This window comes from Abrus precatorius, unplaced genomic scaffold, assembly GCF_003935025.1.
Source record: "Abrus precatorius isolate BTA unplaced genomic scaffold, Abrus_2018 Scaffold10, whole genome shotgun sequence".
NCBI classification, from domain to species: domain Eukaryota; kingdom Viridiplantae; phylum Streptophyta; class Magnoliopsida; order Fabales; family Fabaceae; genus Abrus; species Abrus precatorius.
The window spans coordinates 21,364,190-21,377,026 of record NW_020874292.1 but is presented as its reverse complement, the minus strand read 5'-3'; the positions used below and the strand labels follow the sequence as shown (position 1 = coordinate 21,377,026).

General features: G+C 26.2%; 1 protein-coding gene across 1 annotated transcript; it reads left to right on the top strand.

Moving 5' to 3' along the window:
- The first annotated feature begins 9,703 nt into the window (after positions 1–9,703).
- LOC113852939 lies at positions 9,704–11,885 on the top strand. The gene is made up of 6 exons (XM_027483341.1): positions 9,704–10,072; positions 10,162–10,257; positions 10,373–10,413; positions 10,514–10,631; positions 10,968–11,048; positions 11,566–11,885. The coding sequence occupies exons 1-6, from the start codon at positions 9,860–9,862 to the stop codon at positions 11,608–11,610; spliced, it is 594 nt and encodes a 197-aa protein (XP_027339142.1). The 5' UTR covers positions 9,704–9,859; the 3' UTR covers positions 11,611–11,885.
- Positions 11,886–12,837: the final 952 nt, after the last annotated feature.

Genomic DNA, 12,837 nt, shown 5'->3' with positions numbered 1-12,837 from the left:
CTCCAAATTAATTAACTCCTAAACAACAATTAAACCCTTTTAACCCCTTTCTTTCTCTCCTAAAACTCAACTTCTAAACAAATCCTAAGTTTCTTTTAATGAAATTGCTGCATTAACACTTTTCTTTTCAGAGAAACAAAATTTATTTCACATTCAAAGTATCCCTAACCTTTGTTGCTTTTATTGCTATTGTTACTACTCCTCTTTCCCTTTCTTCCATCCTCATTGCTCCTCTTGCTTCCTTAATATTACTCTTTTTTTTCTTCCTAAAACCCTTCATCTATCACTATTACACCTCTTTGTCTCTTTTCTTCTTCTATAATTTCTCTTTCTCTTCAAAATGAGTTTTGTCAAGTGAAACTAAAACCCTAATTAAGAATCATTAAGAGAGAAAAGAAGGTTTGGTGACTCACTTTTGCACTTAAATCGATTTCGATGCTAAATATGTGTGACATGAAAAATATAATCTTTTAGTTAAAGAACATATTTTAATATTATAGGTAATTAATTAAAAAATAATAGAATTTGCAAATAAATAAAAATATTAATTAGTAACTATTACATGAATATAATATATATATATATATATATATTCTATTTAAAATAAATATATATAATTATTTTTTTCAATTTATTAAAAATTTATGTAATTATAATTCTATTTATTTAAAAAATTTAAACTTGTTGAGTTAAATAGAAAATAAAAAAATTATTAAAAAAAAGTGGAAATTTTTTTTTTTATCGTCAATTGGACAATTATAAGATCTAATTTTTTTTAAAAATATATATATAAGTTAATATTTTAAAAGTTACCAAACAAAATTATAATTTTTTTATAGTATTTATTAACTAATCAATCAAAATAATTCAACTCAAATTTATACAAAGTTATTTTAGTTTATTTAATTAGCTACAGTTTAATTTTTTTTTATATAGTAAAATTTGGAATAATTACCAAAATATAGACTTTCTATGTGAATTACCGTAATATAGAATTTTTAAAAAATACTAATAGCGTAAATTGTGACTTATATTTTTAGTCAAAAGGTGTTGTTAGATATGTAAAAATTGTTAAATGAAAAATAGTCACTCGTAAGTTTTATTGGCTAAATAAAATTATTTTCTTTCTCTCAAAAGTTGCCATCAGTATTTTTTATTGGAAAAAATTATTAATAGCATTTTTACCAGTAAAAAAATTAGCAACTTTTCATTTTTCATGTATATAAAGTGGCTTCCTACTTATTTTAATCTATGCCAAATTGTCATTATTTTAATTTTTCTTTACCTTTGAAGGAGAAGAAAAATGAGTGAAATTATCAATATATTATAATGGTGATATTCTTACAAGTACGAGTCAAAGGTGTAACATTTAGATACAAGATACTACTACGTTGATATATTTCATGGAATATATCCTTTCAAGAACTAAAGAGTATGCTTTATCAATATATTAGAGTATAAAGATAATGGAAAAAATCATATATAGGCGTCTAATATCGATCTTTAGTAGTTTCATGCAATTCTGATAAGCAATAATGATTATATTAAATAAATGTTTTAAATTCATCAACAACAATATTCTCCAACTCTTGAAATTGAGTTGTATTCAAAGAAGTTCCTATTAACTTTTATGAACATGGTGACAACAAAGACTTTAAAGTATAATAAGAATAAAGCCTCAATGAAAGTGACGATGAGGACTTTGAAACAGAAAATGAAGGCAGCGACAATGAGAAGTTCCATTTTTGAAATTGAAGGGTCAATAAACATGTGTATAAGGAGTCATTGTTTATGTATATTTTAGATATTGAAGTTATGCATGCACCCAAGTTTCCAGAATATGCAAACATCAATATGTGAAGGTTATTTTATTGTAAATAACAATGCAATCACTGTTGTTTTAATTTTTTTGTCTTCCTATTTCATAAGCGATTCTAATAGAAATGGAGAGTTGTAGTTGGAATGAAATTTAGTGATAAAAAAGTTTTTACACAAACAATTAAGAGATACAATTTATCAAAATGTATGAATTATAAAGTGTTTGATTCAGAATTAAGTACATTTTATTGTAAATGTGTTACTTTTGGCATAGATTGTTGATGATTTATTCGAGTTAGTTTGAGAAAGAATAAGTATTGTGAAAAATAAGAAAGTACAATGGCTTGCATAATTGCACTAGAGCCTAAATTTTGCAAGATCATAGAAAGTTAGATACAAAAAGAGTTGCAGAAGATATTAAGTCAATGGTAGGAGTTGACCTTTCTTTTAAAATAAAATATGTGATTGTTGAGGTTCAGTATCAATATAGATGCACAACAATGTATCAAAAAGCATAGATGAGAAAATAGAAGTCAATTGAAAAAGTGTTCACTCAATAGAAAGCCTTGTTTGAAGCATTGATGCAATAATATGTAGCAAGTGTGATGTTATTTAAGAATCAGATGTTTAGTAGGATGACATAGAGGCTTACCTAAGTGATGAACTAATTTTCCAACGTTCAAATATTTCTTTGGGTGTTTTTGGAGATTTGGTTCATCCATTTGAGCATTTAGATATTGTAAACCACCTATGCAAATTGATAAGATACATTTCTATGATAAATACAAATGAGTTTTTTTGGTGCCAGTTGCACGAGACTACAATATATTATTGAGGGTGAGATAACATATGGTCGATATTTTTTTTCTCAAAAATTTATGCAAATATGTTGTGACCAAAGATGGTATTGGCATTATTTATAATTATTATTAGTCAATTAATACAATAATAAGGCAATATGTATAGAAAAAGGTTGAACACATTCTCTAAATGTGTCATGACTTGACTTCAAGCAAATAAGGAGACTTTTAGAAACATTCAATTAATCCAATTTGATAGATGATATGAGGTATTTTATATGCAGAACCTTTTCAACTACTAAAATATAGAGTTAATCAAAGATAAAGGTATTGTAATTGTAGTAACATGTAAACCAATAATTATCCTTGTCATTACATCATTGGTGCTTGTTGTAGTTAGAACACCGATTAACAGTTTTATGTAGATAATATTTATAGAATTAATGAAATTTGTAAAGTTTACCAAAATTTTTGGGTAGTTAGAAATGAAAGCACATACAGGCAATATAAAGAGCTAAAATTATGTCTTAACCCTGCCTTAAAGTGCATAATAAAAAAACATCTAAATTCAAATTATTTCCTTAATAAAATGGATGTATAAAATAAGAAAATCATGACAATACATCATTTATCGAAGTAAGAACCATATTTAAAGTCAATGTTTAAATGCTACTAGTTCTATTTCATAATTTGAATATTAAACAACAACCCTAATTAAATAAAATAACAATAATAATTAAATTATTAAAATTAATATACATTTTAGTTAATTATATTGTAAAAATATTTAATAATTAAAATTGCATGTTTATTATATATTTTATATTAATTTAATATTTACTGTAGTTATATTATTTAATAACTTATGTATTTTAATGATTACTATAACACTTAATTATAAATATTGTATATTAAGTTTGAATTAAATTTTATAATTTAACCAATAAATACATTTAACTTTAGTTTATTAACTATTTTTTTAAAACAAAACCTTACTAAAATTTATGCCAACAATACTTAATACAAATTTCATAATCAATATTTTTAGTTTTTTTCAATATGATGTTAATTTTTTAAGTAAATGTTATATATATATATATATATATATATATATATATATATATTATGTAATAGGATTTGACATAATAATTTGAAAAATATATTTAACAAATTAAAAAAATATTACTTAATAACATTAACAAATAATTTTTTTACTATCACTATAAAATTTAATTTAAACTACAATATCAAATATTATTAATATTTTTATGATAATAATAACTTACATTTATTAAAAAAAATATAATAAAACTATAATATAAAACAATTTAATAAAAATATTTATATTAATCGCATATTAATTCTAAAACATACTTCTATGAATTCATAACCAACTATTTTGATTTTATTTTAAAATTAACTTTTTTTAACAAAAACAAATTCCAAACTTTCTTTTTAAAATTTTTTTATTTTTTGAAAAATTTTAGACTCTCTCTCTCTTCTTTCTCAATCTTCTTCTACCTTCTCTTTCACTTATATTAGTAGGTTATTATAAACTCTTACGCATAGTAAAATTAAGAAACAAAGAAATTTTTTTTTTTAAAGTTTCATTCTATAACTAACATTACATTAGCACGTTACAATGCATGTCTTTTATAGGCAAATGTTTACGACATATAATAATATTATTTAATAGCAATTGATTTACTTATATTGGCAATGGTTCTTTGTTATGCTATTATTTTAGCACATTAAATGGAAGATAAAAAAATCTTCTAATCAAAGAAAAGCAATTGCTTTTGGCCAATAAAAACTTGTGGTGCATATATACTTGAATTAATTTAGTCATTACCTTTCTTAAATCAATCTTGTTTCATTCTAAGCATTTTTTTCAATTTAAAAAATAACTCAACTTCAAGGCTTAATAAAAATATATACAACTTGATCTGTAGTGAACAATAATTGATCTTCACTTCCTTTTCCTTAGCTAACGCTCATATTATTCCTTGTTTCTACATCTCCAGTCACACTATCACATAATTGTTACTAGCATAAAAAAATTCCTTCAATCATAGTACCTTTGATATATCTCAAAATTCTTTTGGTTCCTTGCAAATGATATACACATGCCTTTTCCATAAATCTATTGAGTAATCTAACTCTAAAAACAATATCCGACCTTATAGTAGTCAAATATTTGATACTTTCAATCAAACTTTTGTAGTTAGTTGGATCTACTCTCTTGCTATTAAATTTTCTTGTTAACTTCAATTTTTTCTTAATTGGTGTGGAAATTGGCTTCAAATTCTTCATCTTGAACTTCTTCAAAATATCACTAGTATATTTTTTTGAGAGATAAAAATTTCTCCTTCTTGCTGAACAACCTCAATGCTAAGAAAATAGGACATTAAGCCTACATCTATCATTTCAAAATGTCTTGTCATAACCTTCTTAAATTCTATTATCATCTTGAAATTGTTATCAATAAAAATTAGATCATCAACATAAAGGCATGTGATAAGAGTATCTCTAGGCTCAACAAATTTAATATATAATATGTGCTCAAATGGGCATCTTTGAAAATCATTTTGTACAAAGTAGGAGTCAATCTTCTTGTAGCCCTTAGTGCTTGCTCTTTAAGCCATGCAGTGCATTCTTCAATATGAAGAATTTTTCTTATTCTCTTTCAATTATATAACCTATAAGTTGCTCAACATATATTTTTTTCTCCAAAGTACCATTCTGAAAAGCAGACTTTATAGTTTATATCTATTTGATATATTTTCCAATTATTTTCTTTTGTGACCAACTTGATTTTAAAACACTCAATCTCACTATTGAGTTTGTACTTTATTTTGTACACCCACTTCACTCCAATTGGCTTCTTATATATCGTCAAATCTGTCAACTTCTATGTTTCATTCTTTTCAATTGCATAAATCTCAGAATCCATGACTTCTCTCCAATTTTGATCATTTGCAGCTTCTCCAAAAATTACTAGTTCAGAATATGCAAATAAAGCAAAGTTGATAATTTTCTCATTAGATGGATCATTGTCATTACCTACAACCTAATCTTCTAGTCTAGCTGGTAAGTCTTTGTTGCCTTTGTGGTCTATTAGATGTCTTTGGCTCATCAGGTGTTAGATTTGCATGCTTATTTTACTCTACACAACTGTTTGGAGTCACCATTGATTGTTGTTGAACTTTCAGATACTAATCACATATTCTTTACACATCAAATGTCACGTTATGACTGATAATCACTTTATTTGTCTTTGAACTATAGAGTTTATATACTTTTGAATTTGTGTAGTAGCTGACGAACATATATTTTTCTCCTTTATTATTAAGTTTCTTCCTTAGTTGATTTGATACATGAGCATTAGCTATACAACTAAAAATTTTGAGATGTCAAATTGATTTGATACTCTTGGCCTCTGTCTATTCTCATAACTTTAATCTTATAATCACTTTATTTTTTCACAAATGCCTTAAATATTTTGAAGTCATCACAAGCTTCTATTCAAGAAACATACCCATGTCTTTTTTACTAAAATCATCAACAAAGATAATGAAATACCTACTATCACCATGTGTTAGAATCTCAACTACACACAATTCTAACTGTACAATCTCTAATGAGTTCTTTGCTTTTCATGATTTTCCTTTAGGAAATGACTTTCTTTGCTTCTTTTTTAATTGGTAAGTCTTTTACACACTATTTGGAATATTCAAACAGGCAAGCTAGAAAAATACTCTTTCTTTGATAAATAATTCAATCCAGGAAAATGAAAGTGTCAAAAATGCATATGCCACAACCAATCATCATTTATTATGATAGAATTCTGATAAATGTATAAATTGGGTAATTTTAGGTGATAATTTGTACACTTTTTATGTTAAATGTTTGAATTTTTTTGGGTTAAATTTCTCCTAAACTTGAAACTTTTACAATTACTTGTATATTTGAGGAGAAGAATGTAATTGTAAGTGTTTTGATTCCTTTTTGATATATTTTGTAGTTGGAATAAGAAAAGAAACATCATCTAAAGTTGAAGAAATTTAGAAAATTAAGCAAGAGACACACAAAAGCATGAAGTTAAAAAAAAAAAAAAGATTCTGGAGGTCTCTTGCTGTAGCGAGAAATGATAAGTTTAGAAGAGTGAATCTGTACTCCTCTTGCTACAGTGATAATTTGTCGTTGTAGCGAGAGTGACTTTCTTGATAGACAAGTAGAATGACCTAATTTTGCCTCAATTCCTCGCTATAGAGAAAGAGTGTCGTTACAGCAAGAGCCAGTATAAAACATGACTTTTGTATTTATGAAAAAAGGGACTGTTCCATTCTTGTTCTTAGAGAGAAAGAGTGGCAGAGAGCTGAGAGTAAGAGTGAGAATACTTATTTTCTAATATTCTATACCGTTTGTATCTCATTTTTTGTTATTATGTTTGTAATGAGCAACTAAAACTCTTATGAGATTGAATGTAAATCTTCAAACTTGATGTATTCTCAGTAATTTATATAAATATAGTTGTTTCTTCTTCATTTCTATTGATTTGATGATTTCAATCCATGTTTAATGCTTGAATTTTTCTAATTGATAGCTTCTTGAGCCTAGATCTGAGTTATATATGGAAGAATACTACTTAGATCTAGAACTAATTGAGATTACTTGATAATTGGTTACTCTAGAAAAAGATTTCAAGTTATCGATTGTTTTTAAATCCTGATTATAGTGTTAAATAATTTATTAATTGCTTGAGGGATCAACGTTTAATAAATTGTCTTAGAATTATATTTTCAAGAAATTAAGATATATGACTTTTGTATTTTGCATCAATATTATTAGAAATGATTGTTATGTTTAGCATTGAATTACTGAAATACAGAGAGGGAGATAGATAAAATTCAATCTCAGTTTCTTTAATTTAAATTTTACTACATTTAACATTATTATTTTACATTATAATTGTCACTCAATCTTATGAAAATCATCAAACAATTTTATTATATATAAGCTGAATTAATTTTTATCTTAACAATTAATACGTTTTTAATTGTTTTCTGAGGACAATATTTTGGTACTTCACTAGTTATTATTTGTAATAGACTCAGTACACTTGCTATGTTTTTAAGAAAAAATTCCAACAAATTCAAGAAAAAATATTTTTCATGTTGAAGTTTTAAAGGGAATAGGCAATTTGGAATTATTTCTACCTTGACGATATATCTCCTATTTTTATCAATTGGTGTGCAGCTTTAATGATGAATATCCATGTTGTAGCATTTGTTTGATAGTTGTCCCATGCTCAATAAATTATGGTAAAGATCAATAGCGTAGAAAATGTTAGAGATGAAGTTTTAAGAATTTTCTTTCAATCTAATTGTGATTCAGTCTTTTCCCAAAGTTGAAATATTGGTGTTGTTGCCAAATTTTACTATAGACATTTTTGATTCATTTAGAAAAGAAAACAACTCTTTTTTTTGTCACACATATGGTTAATACACCCGGTATATAAATACCAAATATTTTCATCTTCTAAAAAAATTATTGCTTGTCAAAAACAAACTGAATGTTTTTTAATATATTAGCATGATAAAAATATTATTCAGTGGAAACATTTTTTTTATTTTTAAGTAAGGCCTCATGTTGAGTCATATGAATGAAAAAATAAGCAATAAGAGTATTTTATTTGCTTAGATACATTTATTTAACTTGACATGAATTAATTGAAACTCAATATGATATTTGGATATAAATTTTGTTTTTGGTAGAGCTGTGTAAAAAAATATAGTTTTATAAGTCTAATCTATAACTAATGTTAAACTGATTTGAAAATCTAAATTTATGTTAAATTGATTTTTTGATTAACTATATTTATTTAACTAGTCGGTTTAGTATTCTAAATCCACTTACGAAAAATAATTTTTTTTTTTATCCAAATTTATATGTATGGAAGTACTACCTTATATTTTTGCATTCATAAAACTTTGTTATGACTATATTTTACGATTAATATTTTTTATTAATCTTAATTCTAATAATTAAAAATAACTATTTTAAAATATAATTATTATATTAAAGATATTAAAATATAATAAATATTTTTAAATTAATTATTACTATTATTTTTAAATTTATGTTTATTTTTTAATTTTAAAAATATTATAACATAATAATTTTATTATTATTTATATTATTAATTTTTATTTTTATAGATTTTAATTTAAACTTTCATCATCAACTCTGTTTATTAAAAATAAGTTAAAAATGATAATAAATATTTTATAAAATTTTATAAAATAAAATATAATTAATAAATATTACTAAAATCTTCTTAAAACGCACTAATTTAAGACAACAATGTACACGGACAAATTGTTTTTACCTTAAAAATTAATTTCACAAATATATTAAAAATATTTTATCTTAAAAATTAAATTTAAAACTGGATTTAAAATTAATTTAATGTAAAACTAAATTTAACACTAGTTTTAACAAAAATTATATTTAAAGTCGATTTTAAACTAAATTTCAACTTTAAAATTACTTTTAAATAGATTAAAAATAATTTAAAATTCAATCTGTATAATTAATTTGTATGATAAATTAATGATAAAAAGTAAAATATATACAAATATTTATTAGTTTAATATAATATAAAATAAGAAAAATTATATTATTAATAAATTAAAATATATGAAAATATAATTTTATATTATTTATTATACAATTTAAATATTTTTTAAATAATTATTTAATAATAATATAACAAAAATTATAGTATATTTTTAACATATTTAAAATAAATTTTAAACCAAATCCAAATCTTAAAACTAAATTTAAATTAATTTTAAAAAAATAAATTAATTTAAGATCTAATCTTATTTTAAATAGAACTAAATTAGTTTTTTTAAAAGCTTAATCCCCTAACACTCCTGATTCTTGCTAAGTTAGCTCTAACTAACTGAATAACTGTAATCAAGATTGAAAGAAATAGTGACAAGTGAGGGAAAGGTAGGAAGGGGGAGACGTGTGATTTAGTTATTATATAAAATAATTGAGAATGGATTGTTGCATGCATGGCTTGAATGAGAGGTGAAGAGTCCGGCTCTGGTTGAGGAGAAGCAAGCTGTGACACAGAGTTGGAATTGGAATTGAAAATAAGAAGAAGAGTGAAAGAGAAGAGAAATAAAGAATTTAATAAAGAAATACGTTGAGAAAGGTGAGGTGTGAAAATGAGCAGAGAAGTGGAGGGAGAGATCGTGGCGGCGGTGCCTGTACTAACCAGGCTCAGAAGGGAACCGGAACCAGAACCAGGACCAGAACCAGAACCAGACCCTTTCTTGTCACTACGTAGATGCTTCAGCTTCGTTACCGCTTTCTCTGCCTTTCTTTGCGTCTCCATTAACCTCTACTCTGCTTTTCTCTCCTTCAACCGCCAATCCGATGTCTCTCTCTCTCTCTCAATTCTGTACATATATACAACTGTTCTTCTTTTAATGTTATTGGCTATCTTTTTTATTGCTGGGTCCTTCAGGTTTTTTACGGCATTTTTCGGTGTTACGCCGTTTTCATCGGGGGTTTCGTGATTCTGGCCGAGACGGATTGGGACTTCATCATCAAGTTCTCGAAGGTTAGTTACTTTTTTCCTTTTCTAATTTCTTCCTTCATCGATCAAACCTTTGTTATGCATGCTTTAATATATTATTATTTCCATGCATGATGCATCATGCATGGTTAATGCACAGGTTCTGGAGAATTGGGTAGGCAGGGGTATGGTGCAGATCTTGTACGTTTTCGCTTTATGATGTAACTTTTTTTTAAAAATTCATAATGCATGTTGTAGTTGTAGTTTGGTTTCTTAGTCTTTTGGTTATTCTCTTGTGTAGTGTTGCAGTCATGACAAGGGCTATCCGTGACTATTGTGGAGAGCGAGAGGAGTTTGTTTATCTTCAGAGCTTAGCGTGCTATATGTTGTTTACTTGTGGCGTAATTTCCGTTCTGTTGGTAAGATTATTGAAGAGAGAGAGCAATTTAGTCAAGAGTGCCTACATGATTTAGCTTTTATGGGTATATAATACAAATGATTTTATGTTTTCTTCTTTTATGTGCAAAGTTATACTCATTTCGTAATTTTTTAATTTTTTCTGTTGATTTATCAAATTTTTCTATCTAAGCAGACTTACTATTTATCTAATAGTTAGTAAAGGGTTAAATCTAGCAACTATTTTCTGTTAGATTATTCTTCCTCTATATTTTGTCTTTGCTTTGACCTTTCTCAGTCAACCTAATTTTTTTTTTCTCTACATAAGAATTTCTGTTTCATTGTGTTACCATTTGAAGGGAATCGTTGACATCGGTTTTCTGAAAAGTTATCGCCAGACGCAGGAGATATCTAGAGAGCAAGCAACCAAGGATCTTGAGGTAATATGCTTATATTAAGATGTTATGATTCATGCAGTTTTGAGGTAATATGCTTATATTGGATCGCATTCCATATGCATGTCTTTAGTTATTTGCCTTTCCTTATTTGCAATACATAACATTGCCCTAGTGCAAACTCAATTGCTGGTAGGTACATTTTCCTTGATCTTACATTGCAACATTTTATTTTATCCACATGAAATCAACTGGACAAATAGCCGATCATCTTTTAGCTTCATCTTGTATTGTTTCAAATCAAGAGATTATCTTTTAATTAGTTTTCTTAATTAGCTGAAGAACAAAATAAATAAATAAATCAAGGATTTTGAAAAGAACAACTTACAGTTTTCTTAATTAGCCGATCAACTGCATGACCACATGATTGTTGTTATATAAAGAATAACTGACAGTATTCACACTATTTTATCTCTCAGAACTTTTTATTTCCATTTAATCCATATTAATTTTTCCTAAATTTTTTTGCTGAAATTTACTTGCTTCTATGGACACCTACCAGGAGTTGGAACGGCGCAGAGAAGAACTACAACGACTGCTTGTATGATAGAATATGTTTGAACTTTGAACCTTTCGAAAAAGTGTTGAAATTGTCTCATTTCAGAGTCGTGAACGAACCCCCAAAGGCAACAACCTACAAATTTCTGTTTACAGAAGTGTTGTTAGTTATTGGATCGTTTAAAAGCAATATTCAAAATGATTTTTTCAACTTCTATTCTGAAGTATATGAATTCAATCATAATTGATGTTTACATATGTTCTTTTTTTTTTTAATATTTTTGAAGAATGAATTCATACAGCAGTTTGATTGATGCTGTTCTTTATATTTGTTGCATTAATTTGAATTTAATACTTCTGAATGGATTTGCCAAAGTTACCCTCCGGGGAAACATGCCTTTAAGCGGGGCGCATTCTTTAAAAAGATGATGATAATTATATGTTATATTAGTTTTTAATTTAAGAGTTTCTGTTAATCTCAATTTTTAAAATTGAGTTTAAGTATCTATAAATAAAATTGTTATAAAAAATATATAATTATTGTATTAATTATAAAAATACAATAAATATTTTTTTAAAATAACATTTTACTATTATTAGTTACTTATTTTTTAAAGCTATGATTAACAAGACCCTTAATTTAATTTATGGATTTCAGAGTATCAACAAATGATTTACAATAATAATAATAATTGATAAAAAAAAATACAATTTAATATATATATAGCCTAGTCAAGAAATACTACAACTTTTTTTATAAAATAAGAAAAAGGCTAGACTTGAAAATACCGTGTGTTGGCTCCCATCCTCCACATCCGCACGCACCCAAGAAATTCAAACTTAAAAAAGGGCGCGTTCGTGCCGCAGCGGTTTCGTCATTGAAGCAAGTCGCATCGCAATTGCATCAGATTGCTGTTTGTGTTCGCTTCCCATTCTCAACCACAGGTAAATCTCCCAAGTCCTAGCCTAATGTATGCATATATGTGAGAATCAATCACTCCACTTTTGAACCACTCTCCTAGATTTAATTTAATCAACAGGAATGAATTTAAACATCTTGAGATTATGACTCAGCACATTTATCGCCCAATTTACAACTAATTTTAATTGCACACACGTCTTTCTTTGCTGCTATCGTCTTTTAATTTCTCCAAACAGAGAGTTTTCACGATGCTTAGATCTTGCGTGCCACCATTTTTTGGTTGTGATTAGTGCATGTGTCTATAATATTCTCTTGTTCCTGAGTTGAAATCTGTGTTGAAAGGAGGAGAAAAAA

Excerpts from the sequence above, each read along its gene's own strand:
- LOC113852939 (XM_027483341.1), top strand. The coding sequence starts at position 9,860 with ATGAGCAGAGAAGTGGAGGGAGAGATCGTGGCGGCGGTGCCTGTACTA. Across the intron at positions 10,414-10,513 it reads AGGGGTATGGTGCAGATCTT|TGTTGCAGTCATGACAAGGG; the intron begins GTACGTTTTCGC and ends TCTCTTGTGTAG. Across the intron at positions 10,632-10,967 it reads GCGTAATTTCCGTTCTGTTG|GGAATCGTTGACATCGGTTT; the intron begins GTAAGATTATTG and ends TACCATTTGAAG.